General features: G+C 42.7%; 2 protein-coding genes across 4 annotated transcripts in view; one reads left to right on the forward strand and one right to left on the reverse strand.

The window, feature by feature from the left end:
• The window catches only part of clos (closca), a 62,445-nt gene that overhangs the window by 34,645 nt on the left and 7,724 nt on the right, over positions 1–20,076 (forward strand). For both annotated transcript variants that reach the window (XM_067771312.1, XM_067771313.1), the window contains exons 12-13: positions 1,594–2,366; positions 2,585–2,782. In XM_067771312.1, coding sequence (XP_067627413.1) covers positions 1,594–2,366; positions 2,585–2,782 — 971 coding nt within the window. The remainder of the gene's footprint in view (positions 1–1,593; positions 2,367–2,584; positions 2,783–20,076) is intronic.
• Map60 (Microtubule-associated protein 60) lies at positions 15,699–18,894 on the reverse strand. 2 transcript variants are annotated; one of them, XM_067771316.1, is made up of 4 exons: positions 18,779–18,894; positions 18,498–18,694; positions 18,287–18,428; positions 15,699–18,227 (listed from the first exon to the last, which is right to left on the reverse strand). In XM_067771316.1, exons 2-4 carry the CDS (start codon positions 18,628–18,630, stop codon positions 16,979–16,981), a joined length of 1,524 nt encoding a protein of 507 aa, XP_067627417.1. In that variant the 5' UTR covers positions 18,631–18,694; positions 18,779–18,894; the 3' UTR covers positions 15,699–16,978. The 2 variants fall into 2 exon arrangements, with proteins under 2 accessions (XP_067627417.1, XP_067627415.1); XM_067771314.1 differs by lacking the exon at positions 18,779–18,894 and having other exon boundaries at positions 18,498–18,772.

Consider the following 20,076-nt stretch of genomic DNA (forward strand, 5'->3'; position numbering starts at 1 on the left):
ATTTATCACAACTGATTCAGCTATATGTTATACACAGAAATACAACAGAGGGTTGTGTCTCCGCTTTTCGGTACACCGTTACTGTAGCTAGTTGTTTAACCACAGCCTCTAGATGGGTCTCCTAAGATCTAAGTGAGGATAGGCGTTTTTTTCACGCGCAAACGAAACGTATACGCGTGTAAAAAAAAACACGGCTAATATATTGCAAATTGCATTCACAGCAATGCATTCAGCGGCAACTAAACTCTTTACAACATCTTGTGTCGTATAGTAATAAACTTTTAACTTAAACATTTTTTTTATTATTTTTTTTTTCAAGTGTTTAGTCTTTATTTAATTGCCTATTATTTCTCATTCTCTTTAGTTCATTTAGTGACTCATTATTACACGGACTCTTTCCTGACAATTTGTTACAATCTAATTCCTCAATACATAATCCTTACAAAGACTTTACTCGACTCTGCGCCACGTATGCTTTTCCCTCCTCGAACTCCAATATATTTTGATGTCACTTCTACCGGACTGTATTGTAACGAATTTAGTGCAATTCCGCTTATTTGCAACCTTCTGCTAACGTTCGAATCACTAAACTGTTGAATAAATAACTCCCATATTCAATAATGCAAAATGGTCTTTATTAGACTACTTTCACAATAACACTTCTACTTCTCAACAGATAGCGTGCTTAAATCAAACTGATTGACATGTCTCAGCTGGCGCTGCTTTTATATTCTTCGGTTTCCTCGTTTGCATATTTCTAGGCGTTTCTAGAATTTACTATTTGTTTACCAGCTATAAACTCACCAGCTATAACTACAGATGCACTATTATAGCTTCTCGCATAGCCATATGCGCGTGTATATGTGAGTGATACTTCCATCGATGATTGCCTACTGTTAGGAATATCTCAGATATATGCATGTGTTTGTGCGTTTCTCTCCGCTGCTTGTATGGACATAATGATTGATTTGTTTATGTGCATACAAGTGACTGCTCAGTATCGGCTTAGAGATGATAGTATCCCTTAGTGTTACTAATATTCGTCACAGTATGTAATATTTGTTCCAAATTTGAGCCGAATCGGACATCATAGGTCGCTTTCTATCCATGTATGTATTATGTGTTCCAAAAATACCATTTTTTTGAATATATCAATCATTGCGCCACCTGACGACGATTTTTTCACAACCCTTTTCTATGAGCCAAATCGGACCACAAATATGATATTTTTAATATCTCGATCCTTGCGCCACCTAGCGGCGATTTTTTTCATAGGTCGCTTTCTATTCATGTATGTATAATGTGTTCCAAATATGAAAAAAATCGGACCACAAATACGATTTTTTTAAATGTTTTGATCCATGCGCCACCTATCGGAGTTTGTTTTTCATCTTATTATTGCTTGTCATTCTGATTCTGAACTATATTCCAAGTTTCAAGCTTGAGCTTATCGGGAAGATACTTAAAATGTTTATGTTTATTTGGTTGTGGTGTTGCCGTCAACTCAAATTGATCCCTGCAAATTCAACTTAACTGAAATAAATTCCACAAAAGATTAATTCTAGCAATTCTATCTATCTCCCAAATACACAGTAATTCCTCAGCAAATTTAAATGAATTCGTTGCGAATACATTGAAAACAGACGGTCCCCATGAAATACGCGCCCGCTGGAGTATAAAACGCACACATATACAGGGTGATCTGGAAAATGTACAAATAAACAATTTAAATTTAATAAACGATGTGTTACGTTTGGATGTCCCTTATACACCAATTCTTGCGCCGAAGACCCTAAAAACGGTTACCATTCAAAAGCTTTACTCCACACCTAGTACCACCATAAATGACGTGCCTATGGTAGATTGGCTGCATAACACCGTATATATAACGGGTAATCATACTGTAAAAGGTAACATCTTTCTTGATACCGTTAATATATATAATGATTTAACGGTTTTGGGCGCTGTTAACAACATTTCAAATTTTGGCGAAAAAACGTTATTATTGCGTAATATTCCACAAAATTTACATGGAGATGTTTATATTAATAATCTATCCCTCAAGGATCGGCGCATTTTAGTTAATAATATTGAGAATTTAGTTGCTAAATACATCAATAAAGAATTAGTCAATAAATTCTATGAAAAACAAGCAAAAATGTCACCTACGGTAGCGGTAGAAGGAAATTTGGTGTTCATGCAGCCATTGGTGGTGCAAAACTATCGCAATCAAGGGGTTAGTGAGTGGAAATCGAAGCGAAACTGTGGGTCTGATGAAGTTATTGTGGGCAGAAGTGGTGAAGTGACGCAGTATAACTTGCAGAGTGTGCTTGAAATGGTGCAGCAGTTGAAAATTTCGCTCAGAGGTTTGTTTCACTTTAATACCCAGTTTTTCAGCGCTAAATTAAATTTTAGAGTCTAACATCGCCACTTTGTTCGATAACATAAACTTTTGTAGCTGCTTTCAGCTTGAGCGGCCGAAGTGGCAGGGTTAACTGGCGTTTAAACTGGCAATGAAAAACCAGACCTTAGAGAGAGATTGTTTAATCCATCTTTTATATGTATATAACTTTAATGTTTTTAGAACCCTATTATAAATTAAGTGGATTCTTAGTTCGCCAAAAACTATCAATTAATGCAACAAAAGTGGTGCACTTCCAAATAAACGGTAAAAATAACCAAACCAAGGACTTCATTGGCACAGTTAATGCAGGAGACAACAATACAAGTGTGCAATATTATCAATGGTTAATGGATTCAAAACAATTTCAACCCGCTGATGGTAAGTCCGTACATACTTTTTTCGGGTCATCACTAAGCTTCATAAATGGTTGAAAATTACTTTATTTTTCGGAGGCGTCGATAAAGTCCTGGAACAAATACGTACCTGGGTCGTTCTATTGTGCAGCGCATTTAACAGCAAAAACACATTCGTCTGTCTGTTCAGTTAGAAATGGTTGTTAGACCTGACAGCCATACAACCATAAAAACTGCCATGAGAAACAATCTTATATCAAAACAAGTAATGAATGCTAAGTTCGGGCGTAACCGAACATTACATACTCAGCTGAGAGCTTTGGAGACAAAATACGGGAAAATATGCCTAGGGTAACCCTGGAATGTGTTTTTATGACATGGGTATCAAATGAAAGGTGTTAATGAGTATTTTAAAAGGGGTGGGCCTTACTTCTATAGGTGGACGCCTTTTCGAGATATCGCCATAAAGGTGGACCAGGGGTGGCTCTATAATGTGTTTGTACGATATGGGTATCAAATTAAAGGTATTAATGAGGGGTTTAAAAGGGACTGGCCCTAAGTTGTATATTCGAGATATCGACCAAACTTTTGACCAGGGTGACCCAGAACATCACCTGTTGGGTACCGCTAATTTATTTATATATGTAATACCACGAACAGTACTCCTGCCATGATTCCAAGGGTTTTTTGATTTCGCCCTACAGAAATTTTTATAGTAGGTGCCACACCCATTTACAGTTATTTCCAAAGTTATATTTTGCGTCAAAAAACCTGTCCAATCACCATGTTTCATCCCTTTTTTCGGTTTTGGTATAGAATTATGGCATTTTTTCATTTTTCGAAATATTCGATATCGATAAAATGGGCGTGGTCATAATCAGATTTCGGCCATTTTTAATACCAAGATAAAGTGAGTTCAGATTAGTACGTGAGCTAAATTTAGTAAAGATATATCGATTTTTGCTCAAGTTATCGTGTTAATAGCCAAGCGGAAGGTCAGACGGTCGACTGTGTGTAAAAAGTGGGCGTGGCTTCAACCGATTTCGCCCATTTTCACAGAAAAGAGTTATCGTCATAGAATCTATGCCCCTACCAAATTTCGCAAGGATTGGTAAATTTTTGTTCGACTTATGGCTTTAAAATTATTCTAGACAAATTAAATGAAAAAGGGCGGATCCAAGCCCATTTTGAAAATTTCTTTTATTTTTGTATTTTGTTGCACCATATCATTACTGGAGTTGAACGTTGACATAATTTACTTATCTAATATATAAAATTCTTCTGTCACGGTTTTAGAGGCTGAACTCCTCCGAAACGGCTGAACCGATTCTCATGAAATTTTGTGAGCATATTGGGTAGGTCTGAGAATCGGCCAACGTCTACCTTTTCTTCGCTACGTGTCTAGGGTCTTGAGATCAAAACGTGGACCCGGGTACCCCTAGAATGTGTTTATACAATATGGATATCAAATGAAAGCTGTTGATGAGTGTTATAGTACAGGATAATTTTCATACCCCTGGGTGACTAGGGTCTCGAGATATAGGCCAAAACGTGAACCCGGATACCCCTTTAATGTGTTTATACAATATGGATGTCAAATGAAAGCTGTTGATGAGTGCTATAGTACAGGATAATTTTCATACAACTGGGAGGCTAGGGTTTCGAGATATAGCCCAAAACGTGGACCCGGGTACCCCTAGAATGTGCTTATACAATATGGATATCAAATGAAAGCTGTTGACGAGTGCTATAGTACAGGATAATTTTAATACAACTGGGGCCTGGGGTCTCGATATATAGCCCAAAACGTGGACCCGGGTACCTATAGAATGTGTTTATACAATATGGATATCAAATGAAAGCTGTTGATGGGTGCTATAGTACAGGATAACTTTCATACAACTGGGAGGCTAGGGTCTCGATATATAGCCCAAAACGTGGACCCGAGTACCCCTAGAATGTGTTTATACAATATGGATATCAAATTAAAATTGTTGAGTGCTATAGTACAGGATAATTTTCATACAACTGGGAGGCTAGGGTCTCGAGATATAGCCCAAAACATGGACCCGGGTACCCCTAGAATGTGTTTATACAATATGGATATCAAATGAAAGCTGTTGATGAGTGCTATAGTAGAGGATAATTTTCATACAAATGGGAGGATAGGGTATCGAGATATAGCCCAAAACGTGGACCCGGATACACCTAGAATGTGTTTTTACATTATGGGTATCAAATTGAAGCTGTTGATGTGTGTGTGTTAGTACAGAGTAAGTTTTACACCGCTGGGTGACTACGGTCTCGAGATATAGACCAAAACATGGACCCGGATACAGCTAGAATGTGTGTGTATTATGGATATCAAATGAAAGCTGTTGCTGAGAGCTCTGAAGTTCATTGTGATATTCGATTTAGTCGCATCAACCTGGCAAAACTGTTAAATATGCATGCGAAGCCGAAATAAAGACATGAATTAATAATACCCACATACTTATTTGCATACGTCCTATTCGATTTGCCTGAAATTTCGAATATAAATTTGCCTATATTAGTATTTACGATGCTTTTTTCCCGGAAGTATAATAGAGACAGACTGGGACTGGGACTAGAATTAGGACTGGGACTGAGACTGAGACTCGGAGTGGGACTGGGACTAAGACTCAGAATGGGACTGGAACAAAATACATACCACCCTATTGGGCTGGCAATAAGAGATGAAGAAGGAGAAAAACTTGAGAGAAGAGAAAATAGAGAAGGAGACTGAGAAAGAGATAGAATGAAACGAAGATCTAGATGAAGCGAAAAAGACGGAGGGAGGAGTGAATAAAGAGATTATGAAAAAGTGTAGAGGGGTAGGGCAGAGTTAGACGGAATAAGCTTATTAAAATGTATGCAGATAGGCCAAATTTAGGGCAGAACAACGTCTGCCGGGTTTGCTAGTATACTGTAGATATTCAACTTTTTGTTAAAATTTGCTTTAAAAAATTTTTTTTTAAGTAGGCGTGTTCGTAATAGGAGTAACGTTCCTGCCAAATTTCATCATGATATCTTCACCGACTGCCAAATTACAGCTTGCAACACTTTTAAATTACCTTATTTTAAAAGTGGGCGGTGCCACGCGCATTGTGCAAAATTTTACTAATTTTTATTCTGCGTCATAAGGTCAACCCACCCCAAGTTTGGTTGCTTTATCCCTCTTTGATAATGAATTATGGCACTTTTTCGGTTTTTCGAAATTTTCGATATCGAAAAAGTGGGCATGGTTATAGTCCGATTTCGTTCATTTTAAATAGCGATCTGAGATTAATGCCCAGGAACTTACATACCAAATTTCATTAAGATACCTCAAAATTTACTCAAGTTATCGTGTTAACGGACAGACGGACGGATGGACGGACATGGCTAAATGAATTTCTTTTTTCGCCCAGATCATTTTGATATATATAAGAGTAATCTACCTCGCTTAAGCGCCAAATACACGACACGAACATTTCCGCGAACATTCCGCAATCTTGGTCGCAGCTTTGGCCATACACCATACGAACTTTTGGCCGAACATTAGTTCTCTTTCAGACAGCGATGAATACGGACAACAATTGTGCTGCAGCAATATTGCAATATTGCAATATTTGATTCACGCCGGTATTGCGCCCGCAAACTACTTATTTTTTTTTATAACTGTATCCTTTGTGGCATCAGGATCTACTTCTTTTAATTTTTCGATTAAAGTCGCATAATCATTATTCTTTTTAATTCTATTACAATAATCTTTGCTTTTTACTTGCCACAATGATGGCAAAGATTTATACATTTCAATAAATTCACTCAGAAATTTTTTATTGTCCATTTTACTTTTCCGCGCACGTCTGTTCCGTTCAGAAATTACTACGATTATGAGCTATTTCGCCATACACGCACGAACAGTTCGCGCAAATGTTCGCCAAAAATTAAAATATTTTGATTTTTAGCGAACATTTGCGCGAACTGGCAAACACCACCATACACGACAGAAAAGGTCGCAGAAACATGACATAACGGGAATGTCCGCGGAAATGTTCGTGTCGTGTATTTGGCGCTTTAGTTTATGCCGTTACAGATTACCGTTATGCGAACAAAGTTAATATACTCTGTGTGCAAAGCACGCTGAGTATAAAAACGCTAACCGAATTCCAGTGGCAAGTCGATGCAGGGGCGTGCCAGTGCACATGACTCCGCATCCTGGCCTGTGTTCGAGTTAACATTTGGAATTTACTTTGCGACCGATTTTTCAGCATTTGATTGAAAACGCCCTACATATATCAATAACTTTCTTTGTAATTATCTACGTAATGTTCCAAATACGAATTTTTAGAGACTTATTCCAACAAAGCAACCACATTCCAATTAAAGAGCCACCTGTCTTAAGCACAGCGTCACCTAGCGGGGATTTTTATGGATTTATTCCCTTTTCTGTGGTTAATTTTTTTCATTTCTGCGGCTATGGACGCCGTGCTGGCCGCAGCCTACTTCCCGGGGGACGACAGCACAGTCCCTCCAGTTAACGTGCAGAAGCTAGTGGAGTACTGCAGAAGATCGAAACTTCCGTTGATCATAGGAAGCGATGCTAACTCACACAACACGGAGTGGGTCAGCAGTTATACCAACCAAAGGAGTGAGTGTTTACTAGTATATATAGTCAGCAACGATTTGAATATATATAACTTCGGGAGCAAACCGACGTCTGTTACGAGAGTCAGGGCAGAGGTCCTAGATATAACACTTGGCAACAACCTAACTGAGAATATGATCTCGAAATGGAGAGTCTCAGAAAAACCCTCCCTATCGGATCACAGGATCATAAGGTTTGAGCTGGGTGCTGTATCGGGGCAATCCAGCCCTAAAAGAAATCCCAGGAAAACAGACTGGGCAGCTACAAAAGTATCATACATGCTAACGCGGATAGTCTCAGTTTTAAGAGCAGAAGCACTAACTGTACTGAGTTAGAGGGCAGAGTGGATAGAGCAAATCAGATAATGATAGATGCCTACAACTCCAGTTGCCGAGTCTCCCTAGTTAAGGGTAAGAAGGCAACCCCCTAGTGGTCGCATGACCTGACACTACTAAGAAAGAAAGTCAGGAAACTCTTTAACGGGGCAAGAAGAACCGGCAACTGGGAGGAATACACTCAAAATCTAACAAAGTACAATAAAGAGATAAGGAAAGATAAGAGGGAAAGTTTCAGAAATTTCTGAGGGAATTTCTAGCACACCTGCAGCGGCAAGGCTCCACAAGGCCCTAGCCAAAGAGCAGAGGGAGATTAACCTGGCGATTAGGCTCCCAGACGGTACCTATACCGGAACGGTGGAGGAGCGAGCGAGGGCCCTGCTACAAACCCATTTTCCGGGTGCCTCTCCGCAAGTACCGGAACCTGTGTTCCCCAGAGTGAAACCAACCCCATCAGACTGGCAATTGGCCAACTCCCTCTTCAGTGAGGCCAGAGTCAGATGGGCAGTGGAATACAAATGAGAAATACAAATCTCAGGGGGTGGATGGCATCTACCCGGCGCTAATGCAGCAAGGGACACAGATTATCCCATATCTGGCCAGGATCATGAGAGATAGCCTGGCACTGGGATACATACCCATGATGTGGAGAAGAGCAAAAGTGGTTTCATACCAAAAGCGCCCTCAAGAGCTGGCTCCTACATCATAGCCAGCATGCGTACAGAGCGGGTAGGTCCACGGACATAGCTCTGTACCAATTAACATCAGAAATACAGAGGGCGTTCGAAACGCTTCCCAAGGCAGTCGGTTCTACGTACCGGAGCGACTCGGGTTTTTTCCCGACCAAGGACTGTCATTTCAGTGTGACCCCATTTAATTTGTTGCGTCCCTCCCACAAATTATCATCCTCCCAGCAGCTCCTTGCAGCAGGACTGCTCCATACTCTCTTACTCCGGGAAGGCATCGAATCCAATCCGGGTCCGTCTCCTGACCCCGGTCCTGAGAAATGGTTTTGCTGCATCTGCCGGAAAAGAATCTTTTTAGGACGGTCATACTCTGTTCAGTGTCTCTCGTGCAAGGGATGGTTGCATCGGACAGGTTGTTCTGGGCTTGATCCCAAAACCCGACGTCCACGTAACTTTTATAAATCTTTTGTGGCTCCTTGCTATTCACGCCCAAGGGCGTCCCGTAGTCTACGCCTAAGCGCCCCCTCACTACCTTCCAGCAGCCCCGCTGCTCTGCAAGCCACAACAAGTACCCGCTGCTGCTCGCGCCCCTCGGCGCCAACAACTCAAACAGCTGATACCACTCATAACTACTACCTTCGTAGTAGAGTTGGTAGCAATGCTGAGCATCAGCCCCTGCCCCCGTCTTCTCCCCCCCTCTTTTCCGGCAGCAATCGTGCAGGTCAGGGAAACAGACTCTTAGTCCCTACCTCCGTTTGCACCGTCTGCCAGCACAGAATATATAGGTTTGCGACATCCGCCCAATGCAGCTCCTGCCTTGGGTGGTGCCACTTTCCTAGATGTTCTGGTCTCCGCGACGGCAACCCCCCGACGGGTTTCATCGCGCCATGTTGCCAGGTCGCAAACCCAAATCATCCGGGTACCCCAATGCTTGCCCAAGGACGCCCAGTCCCAGGGCCACAACAGTAATTCCGTCCTGGCCTTCCACAACCCAGGCGTAGTCACCCGTCACTTACCCCCAGAGTGGCGGCGTCTCCCCTTATTCACTTTAGAATTTGCAGTTAAACTGTAATGGACTAACTGGGAAGATTACGGAGATAGCCGATTTCATGAAGCGGCACAACATCCGCATTGATGCGATTCAAGAGACTAAACTCACAGCAGGATTTGCATTGCAGACCTGCTCTGCGTATAATGTCCACAGGAAAGAGCAGAAATGGAGGCGGCCTCGCGTTTATCATACACCACTCTGTGCAATATTATATATTTGATCCTGGCATCGACCGCAGGGACAATGTCTTAGAACGTCAAGGCCTATCTGTCCGGTCAGGCGATGCAAACCTAGAAATCATCAACATCTACATCCCTCCTGCCACCTGTTGCCCCAGTGGATACCGCCCTAATATCAGGGCGTTACTCACTGGAAACAATCGCATTATCTTAGGCGATTTCAATGCCCATCATGATCTATGGCATTCAAACTTGCGGGCGGACAGTAGGGGTGAGATGTTGGCGGATCAAATAGAAGAAACGACGTTCTGCACAATAAACGGAGACGCCCCCACACCTATGGTAGGAAGCTATCACAGCTCGCCAGATATCTCAGTCGTGAGCGCAGAACTCGTAAACTGCGTCAACTGGCAGCCGATAGTAACATTGGCATCTGGCCACCTGCCCATACTTATTTCGCTCGAGCGTACCGCCGACTTCATCGTCACCGAAAAACGCACTTTCACAAACTTCAAAAAAGGAAAGTGGAAAGAATATAAATCTTTTACAGACAACCGCTTTGCTGCCCTCCCTATCCAGACTGATGCCCGCCAAGGGGAGCGTGCCTTTCGCAAGGTCATTGAATCCGCCTCGGCACGTTTCATTCCCGCCGGAAGAATTCCCGAAATCCGGCCCCACTTCCCGGCGGAGGCCGCAAACTTAGCGAGAGAACGTGACCTTATAAGACAGCTTGATCCAGGCGACCCCCAAATAAGGGATATAAACCAACGCATCAGATTGCTTGTGGACGAACACAAGCGGGCGAAATGGGAGGAGCACCTAAGAGGTTGTAACCCCTCTGCCGGTATGGGTAAATTATGGTCCACCGTAAAGTCCCTATCGAATCCGACTAAGCACAAAGACAAAGTTTCCATCGCCTTTGGCGACAAAGTGCTGTCGGATGCGAAAAAATGCGTGAGCGCTTTCTGCCGACAATATATAATGCATCCTACGGTCGACAAAGATAGACGGAGAGCCAATAGACAGAGGTTGAGACGCCATTGGTCGCGCTAAACCATCCAAAGCAGTGGGCCCAGACGGCATAGCCATGCCGATGCTTAAAAGCCTAGGGAAAGAGGGTTTCAAATATTTAGCGCATGTCTTCAACCTGTCTCTTTCCACCTTTGTCATACCCGAGAAATGGAAAATGGCCAAGGTGGTCCCGCTACTAAAGCCTGGGAAACCAGCTAACATAGGTGAGTCGTATCGTCCGATATCTCTCCTATCGCCAGTGGCAAAGACGCTTGAAGCCATTTTGCTCCCTTATTTCCAAGCAAATTTGCAGCTAACCCCTTGTTGTTGTTGTTGTTGTAGCGATTAGGTTACTCCCCGAAGGCTTTGGGGAGTATTATCGATGTGATGGTCCTTTGTCGGATACAGATCCGATACGCTCCGGTAACACAACACCATTAAGGTGCTGGCCCGACCATCTCGGGAACGATTTATATGGCCACATTGAACCTTCAGGCCATCCCTCCCTCCCCACCCCCAAGTTCCATGAGGAGCTTGGGGTCGCCAGAGCCTCGTCTGTTAGTGAAACGGGATTCGCCGCTCGAAGGTAAGGTTGACAATTGGGTTGGAGAAGCTATATATTGCGCTACACAACCCCTTGAATCCCTGCAGCTAACCCCTCATCAGCATGGCTTCAGAAAACTCCATAGCACTACCACCGCGCTAAATGCCATTAGCACCCAGATAAATTGCGGTTTAAATCAATACCCCCACCATAGAACAGTACTTGTAGCGCTAGACCTATCAAAAGCTTTTGATACGGTCAACCATGGCTCGTTACTGCAAGCCCAGGCCCAAAGGTCGATGCGCTATGCAATAAAATAAACGGCTACCTCCCTGATCTCTCCAGTTTTTTCGCCTCGCGAAACCTGGCATTATCACCGACTAAATCTTCCACGACCTTTACTACCACATGGACGTCCCAAATGTCGACCATTTTGAACGTTCACGTCGATGGCACTACGCTACCGACTGTCCTACACCCCAAAATCTTGGGTGTGACGTTTAATCAGGATCTACATTTTGGTGAGCACGCAGCCGCAATTGTTCCGAGAATTCAGAGCCGTAATAAAATGCTCAAATCCCTCGCTGGCAGTACCTGGGGAAAAGATAAAGAAACGCTCATGACTACATACAAAGCAATTAGCCAGCCGATTACGTGCTACGCGTCACCCATATGGTCGCCAAGCCTAAAAATTACCCACTGGAAGAAACTACAGGCCTGCCAAAACACTGCTCTCAGAATCGCCACGGGCTGTCTTCTTATGTCCCCAGAACACCATCTGCATAATGAAGCGAGAATACTCCCCATCAGGGAGAGAAATGAGATGCTGACCAAACAGTTCCTGTTGAATACCCAGAAACCTGGGCATCCCGACAGACATCTGATTGATGAGCCAACACTGCCAGGGGCTTAAGGAGTAATCTACGGAAACATTATGCGGAAATACGGCACCTGAAAACGCAGTCGTATGAAGCGAAAAAACACAAGCAGGTCCTTGGTGAACTCCATAAACAGGCGTCGGACCTTTATGCCGGGAATTGCCCGGTGAATCCTGTACCTTAAGAAAAGTATCCAAAACTCGCGGAAGAGGAACGCATTCTCCCCAGGGAAACGCGTGTCACTCTTGGTCAACTTCGTTCTGGATACTGTAACAGGTTAAACTCTTACCTATCCAGAATCAACCCCGACATACAAAATGTATGCCCCGCTTGCGATGTGTCCCCACATGACACCAACCATCTCTTTAATTGTAATGTGGAACCAACGCCTCTAACACCCCTTTCCTTATGGTCCACCCCTGTTGAAACGGCAAGTTTCTTTGGACTACCGTTAGAGGATATTGATGACAATTTGTGATCGGTCGCGGCTATTAGGTGGGGCGAGCATTGCTACAACAACAACAACAAGGGCGTTCGAAACAGAGGAAACAGTGATTTGCGCTTTCCTTGACTTTGAGGGTGCCTTTGATAACACATCTCACGAAAGCGTAAACATAGCACTGCAGAGAAGAGGAATTCAGATGCCTATCCAGAGATGGATTGACAATCTACTCCGCACAAGAATCGCTGAAGTCCATGTAGGCAACAGCGCAGTTAAGGTTAATACCACGAGGAGGTGTCCTATCACCCCTTCTGTGGAGCCTAGTAGTGGATGAACTCCTGCAAAAGCTATCTGACAGTGGCATAAGATGCCAGGGATATGCTGACGACATCGTCATAATTGCAAGGGGTAAATTCGAGAGTACGCTCTGTGACATAATACAAAGAGCATGGAATATTACAAAGGGATGGTGTGCCAGTGTGTTAACATCAACCCATCTAAAACGACCATACTCCCTTTCACCAGAAGAAGGGCCCTACCAGCCCCAGCGGGTTAGGGGATCAGAATATACCCGCGGTAGGTATGCCTGTCGTAAGAGGCGACTAAAATACCAGATTCAAGGGGCTGTGTAGCGCAACCTTTCAGGTTGCCAGCGCAATATATAGCTTCTCCAAACCCAATTGTCAACCTCACCTATCCGCGGCGAATCCTGTTTCACTAACAGACGAGGCTCTGGCGACCCCAAGCTCCTCATGGAACTTGGAGGTAGGGAGGGAGGGAATGGCCTGAAGGTTTAATGTGGCCACATAAATCGTTCCCGAGATGGTCGGGCTAGCACCTTAATGGTGCTATGGCACCGGAGCGTACCGGATTTGTATCCGGCAAAGGACCATCACATCGATAACACTCCCCAAAGCCTTCGGGGAGCAACCTTATCGCTTCAACAACAACAACAACAACAACCAGCCCTGAGAGCAATTACAATAGATGGCATGGCACTAGAACATGGAAACGCGGTGAAATACTTGGGGGTCATTTTTGACACCAAGCTCCTATGGAAATAGCACTTCGACTCCATGAGAGCTAGGGCCACGAGGTCCATCATGATATGCAAACGTTTAGCAGGCAAATCATGGGGCTGTAGCCCGCATGTGCTAAGATGGATGTATACCATGATAGTAAAACCTATGATAACATACGGTTCGATAGCCTGGGCATCGAGAACAACTCGGGCGACGACGAGGCAAGCACTGCCAAAATTTCAGCGACTGGAATGTGTATGCATCACGGGATGCGCACATGCCCTACAGCAGCGCTGGAGGCTATCCTCGATCTGACCCCGCTGCATATATCAATAGAGCAGTCAGCCAAGCGAACCCTCCTGAATCTTGCTAAGGAGGGCTTGGGCATAGGTAAAATCATATCGTCCCGAAACATGGAGGAATTGAGAGAGAAGATCCCAATCTCTCTCAACTCCCGAGGGATGATATCCTCAGGCAGATAGTCTATGAGAGAAGGTACAAAGTAGAACTGAGAGACAAGGGTACGTGGGAGGAAAGCAGAATTGTGTACATTCATCAGCTAAATAGAATAGTATGGTATACCGATGGCTCGAAGACGCCAGAGGGGATTGGATCTGGAGTTATTGGACCCAGAGCCAAGATATCAACGCCTCTGGGAACACACCCGAGCATTTTTCAAGCGGAAGTATTCGCTATAAGCCAGTGTGCTGACCTGAACCTTCAGCGCGAATACTCCAATGAGACAAATGCCATACTCAGTGACAGTCAGGCCGCCCTCAGGGCGAATCCCGGCGTCTGAAATAAAATCAGCACTAGTCCTTAAGTGCGTTGAAAAGCTAAATCAACTAGGAGCACACAACAAACTGTTGTTGGCCTGGGTTCCTGGCCACAGGGGAGTGGAGGGCAATGAGCAAGCGGACAGCGGGATTCAAGGGGTTGTGTAGCGCAATATATAGCTTCTCCAACCCAATTGTCAACCTCACCTTCGAGCGGCGAATCCCGTTTCACTAACAGACGAGGCTCTGGCGACCCCAAGCTCCTCATGGAACTTGGGGGTGGGGAAGGAGGGATGGCCTGAAGGTTCAATGTGGCCATATAAATCGTTCCCGAGATGGTCGGGCCAGCACCTTAATGGTGCTGTGTTACCGGAGCGTATCGAATCTGTATCCGACAAAGGACCATCACATCGATAACACTCCCCAAAGCCTTCGGGGAGTAACCTAATCGCTACAACAACAACAACAACAAGCGGACAGCCTGGCAAGGAAGGCAGCAACGACACGACCTATTGGTCCTGAGCCGTTCCTGCCAGTAGGCCCGCAGGAAGTCAGAGGGTATCTACTAGTAGAAGAAAGGGAAAAGAGGGAAGAACACTGGCGCAATATGCCAGGCCTGAGGCAATCTAAGTTACTGCTAGGGGGTACAACACAACTCGATATAGGGCATTAATGGACCTGTCGAAAGATAACCTGAGTATCCTAACAGCTATTCTTGCAGGATATTGCAGACTGAACAGCCAAATGCAGAAGCTGGGCATACTATCGAACAACACATGCCGATTTTGTGATCGATCAGCGGAGACGGCGGAACATATACTCCTGGAATGTGACGCAATCTCAAGACGTAGGCCCAAGTTTTTGGGCTCACCAAGCCAGGTGAACTGCTAGGGTTCATCAGAGAAGTCGGCTTGGATGAGGTGCTGTGAAACAGTTGAGGGCACAATAGACCAATGGTCGCAGTGCGATCCTCAATTAACTATCTATCTATCTATGGACGCCGTGGTGTGATGGCAGCGTGCATCGCCCATCACACCAAAGATCCTGAGTTCAACTCCCAAGCAAAGCAACATCAGAAATGTAGAAACAAGTTTTTTTTTCCAATTAGAAACTCTTGGATTTTTTGTTTTATTAGACAAATGGGCTTTCTAAATGGCCACCTGAGGATTTTAATAATATGGCATTGTCATCGGCTTACGAACATGTTACAAAATTTCAAGAGTCTGGCTTAGCGACAAGAAACTTAAACATTGATTTGAAAATTTTCTAGTTCTACTGGAAGTTTTTATGGATCTCAATACATATTTTGTCACCCAGTGGATTTGTTTGCCCCAAATGATCGGGAGGACCATTAAAAACCGATAGCAACATTTAACAAAGAGAATTTTAAGATTATTATTTTATTATGAACAACATATATTTCGTGTTCTATTTGTCTTAATATATTTAGATCAAGGTATAAAACCGTTTAAAGTATCGTCCCGGTTTTGACTTTGGTTAAATTTTTTAACATTTAGTTCGATAAGTTTGGAATTTAAAAGAACATATTAAACCGGCTACAACCTCGTCAGATCTGGGCTAACCTTCGTCTGATAGCCCTAGGCAAAACTCGTTAATTCAATTTTTAAAATATTACTAGCAAATTCGGCCGAAGTCCTGCCTGGAAATTAACTTGACTATACATGAAAAAAAAAAAAATATTCCATAGGATAAATATCATGGAGATGAAGAGAGATTTAATTTCCGGTACCTATTTCCTCTTTTCTGTCTCGTCCTTTTCTGTATCTTTTAATATTTTCCTCCTTTACCTCTACCTCTCTGTATCCAATACTTTCGTGTTTTTTCTTCCAATTCCTTTCCCTTGCGCTCCCCTACCCCCGTCCCTCCCCTCTTGATGCTTCCCCTACTCCCAAGCCTTCTCCCTCAAATTTTAGATATCTGATAAAAAATAGTTGCGGAGATATTGCGAATTCAGATTGTTCTTGGCAGAACGAAGGAGGATGAATTATAATAAGAGACGTCAATACGTTATTTAGTTAAGGAAAATCTCCTTTTAAAAGATTTCCTGGTGTATTTGCGTTTGTTTTGAGGGTTGGTATTAATCAATTAATTTATCCTCTTTTCAAAAATCACAATATATATTTATATATCTTTGAAAGTGTTTAAAAAAGCAAATTTCCCTTACCCAGTCACGGGATCCGGCAATCCAAATTCTGCATTAGGTAAGGTATTGACATCTCTTATTGAAATTTATCTTCTTTGAATGCAGTTTTGTAAAACTATGCTATTTTTAAGTGTTGTGTTTAAGGTTTCGGTTTTATTCCTTGATTCAAGTACTAGATAATAATTAAAAAATATCAATACGCAGAATTTGAAAAAAAACGTACGTATATATTTATCTTAATTCACAAAAACTAAATCTTGCGACTGAAGTTGACATGCTGTGTCTTCTGAAGTCCAAACTTGGGGATATAAAATTGTTGTTATACTTCCAACGTTTGCTTTTGGATGAAATTTTTCATTTTTTATGAAATACGTGGTCAGCGTAAAAAATATTTTCTAAAATATGTACTACTAAAACATGTCATATAGAGTAGACTTTTTGTTTTCTCTATAAACTGACAATTACCATTTCCTTTTCGGCATTTACTGTTCCAACTCATCGCTCTGAACATCAATTATTGCGCGTAATATACCCAATTCAAGTCTAGCTGCTGAACGCGCTCGCAAACGATTCATTACATTAGCAACATAAAGACCCAATGCTTCGTGACGTGATGAGTTACAAAGGTTTTTGAAGAATGTTGGCGGTAGTGAATTATCGAAATTACCCAAGTTAATAATACCACCTGTAGCATTTGCATGATTGGGATTATTAACAACACCTGTAACTGTACCATTGATTGGACCATTTCCAGTATCAAATATTATATCATTACGAAAGTCAACGTCTTCGAGTCGTGGCGAATAGCCATTTGTTGAAGTTGATGCAACCGTAGCAGCGGTTGACGAAGACGGACCGCCCTCTCCAACACCATTCGTCAATTCAACGCGAGAATTGGCTGGTATTGTTATTAAATTTATTCCTGAACTTTCGTTGGGCTCCTCTTTAAGAGTGCCTGAAGATGAATCATTTGTAGTCAGAGCGCTCTCATGTAATGTAGGCTTAGTGGCTGCGCTACTGGCATTTGTTGTATTACGAGCAGTTGTTTGTGTTGCAGTTCCAGGACCTGGTGTTACTGCTTTTGATTGGGCAGGCAAGGATTGCCCGGTATTCGATTTTTTAGCAGGTTGTGGTCCTACTGGTTGCGTTTCCACTAATTTACGTTTTATTGATTCAGGCATTTGTATAGTACCGCCAACGCGTATACCCGAGCTGCTTTGTGTTTGTGCGTTACTGGAGCTTGTTGCTTGTCCTGGCCGTGTCGTACTACTAGATGCTGCCCCAACTCCCGTACTTGCAGATGCTTTTTTCATTGTTATACCCTTTTTGTGCAGTGCAGCTGCAGTGGCAGCAGTTGCTGCATTCGTTGCAGAAGCAGACACAGTTACTGCATGCGATGCTGCAGTTGCCATGGGAGTAGAATTCGCTGATGGTCGCGATGCAGCTACAGAATTTAATAATTTTTTTTCTTCAGCTGCAGGAGACACCGTTTTACTGGAAGATGCTGAAATAGCAGCAGCACTGTTTGCTTTAGCTTGTGTTTTAACTAAGGGTTTTTCTTCTTTCTCGGGCGAAGTATCAGTGGAGCCAGCTGATTTCATTGATTTTGTTGGACTTTCACCATCCGAAGTAGCAGTTGCAGCCTTTGCTTGTACAGGCGTTGATTCTTCTTCCTCCTGTACTTCGAGCATTTCATATTCTTCATCCTCTTCCATGGACAACATACCATCACTTGCATTTACATAAAATTAAAAATAGGCCAGTGTTTGAAATAACATTTTTTAACTTACTCTTCCGGTTTGGTTTCCTCATCTTTCATCGGTTGATGTATTTTCTCCAATAAATCGAACAATTTCCATGATGGTGTCCGTTTAGTTTTCTCTTGCTCATATTTCTTCTGCAGTACTTTGAATATGGAACGTGCTTCATGTACTGTAAATTATAAATATAGAAACAGTTAAGTTATAAGTTGTTTAGATCTAGTTTGTTGTAGTTATTTACCAGACAATTTATTATTTTTGCCTACGCGCGCCCAAGCTTCATCTACTTCTCTTTTGCTAGCGGGCGGATAATTTGGATGAAGCGATTTTTCCTTGGCTATATCTGCCAATATTTTATCCAACTGTATGGGCATTGTATACAAGTTTATAGGCAAATATCAGCCTTACACTTTAAAGTGAGATTTTTATAACTCAATTCTGAAATAAAATAATTAATTGTTAAAACAACTTTGTACGACGACGCTTCAACTTCTTTCAGCTTCTTTTAGCGTTTTTTCGTACTTTTGACGTATTTATGTGTGTCGCATGATGCGTTTCCTTGCTGCTGGGAAAAATGAAAAAGCGCGCAACGAATATATAGGAAAAGACAGTAATAAAAGTGCAGCTCACTCTTTTTCACACATATAAATTCCTTCAAAAGTCACATTTGTGCAATCCAGCTGTTTCGCTTTCAATGCCGCTGAAAATGGAAACGTTCCGAAAGCCTTTCATTACATAAAGGCATAGACATATTAACCATAGTCATATATGTAATACTCCTATATTCCTACAAAAGGCTAGGTACATTCCCAAACATCAGAGTGCCGATATATTGCCGATTAAACGTTTTTGTTTTTGTTGAATGACAAACATTTTATAGGCTGTCTTGTTTTGATTTCGAATTCAAAACTCGTTGAGAGCATTTACTATTAGCAATATAGGAGTATTACATATATGACCGTAGTCATAATGTCTTAAGGTAAGGCCACATTAGGCTGCACTACGCAGCACTGCACTGCACTACAAAATATTCTTTGCATGTGTTCTTATGAGGCAATTCACACCTAGCGTCAGCAGCACTGCGCGACCCGGCACAGCGCGGCAAATTTGATCAACTAGGCAAAAAAGCCGCGTTGGGAAGTGTCGCGCAGTGCTGCTGCCGCTAGGTGTGAATTGTCTCATAAGAATACATGCAAAGAATTTTGCACCATCTTTTTTCAATTTTTATTTTTTTTTTCAATCTGGGCAAAAGTGTGTGGAACTCTCCTTCCTCATATATTGAGGACCCATAGCCACGACCTTTTTCTTTTCCTTTCCTCTTCTTCGCACAAAAGTGAAATAATTACAGCTTCAAAAACTGTGTCGACCATTTTACAAACAAAAATAAACACAAACTTTTGCCGCAATGTGTCGCTCGATTGCCGATTAATGTGAATTGCCAAAATATGTCGCTCTTTAAGGCGCCGCTGCCGCTGCGTGTCGCGCAGCGTAATGTGCGCGTACCTTTAAGCTGGAGACATTGGTGCTTTACCTTATAACAGCTGATTCGGTCAACCTTATGGGAATCAATGCAATCGATTATTGGTGCCGCTAAGGTCGTAAGCGTATCGTAGCCAACCAATTGGTTTTTGGTTTACCGTCGCAACAATAAACAGCTGATTACGTTAGGGATACGACTACAGCGATACGACATACGGCACCAATGACTCCCGCTTTAAGGGGGTTGGATTTTACATAAGGTGCCAAGATTTTCAAACATTTGTTGATTAGTAGGGGTAGAGAGGGTCCTAAAAATCACCAAAATGGAATCCGCAGCTCTA

Source organism: Eurosta solidaginis, chromosome 3, assembly GCF_040869045.1.
Source record: "Eurosta solidaginis isolate ZX-2024a chromosome 3, ASM4086904v1, whole genome shotgun sequence".
In the NCBI taxonomy this organism is placed as follows: Eukaryota; Metazoa; Arthropoda; class Insecta; order Diptera; family Tephritidae; genus Eurosta; species Eurosta solidaginis.

Excerpts from the sequence above, each read along its gene's own strand:
- Map60 (XM_067771316.1), bottom strand. The coding sequence starts at position 18,630 with ATGCCCATACAGTTGGATAAAATATTGGCAGATATAGCCAAGGAAAAA. Across the intron at positions 18,429-18,497 it reads CAAAAATAATAAATTGTCTG|TACATGAAGCACGTTCCATA; the intron begins GTAAATAACTAC and ends TATAATTTACAG. Across the intron at positions 18,228-18,286 it reads GAGGAAACCAAACCGGAAGA|TGATGGTATGTTGTCCATGG; the intron begins GTAAGTTAAAAA and ends TGTAAATGCAAG.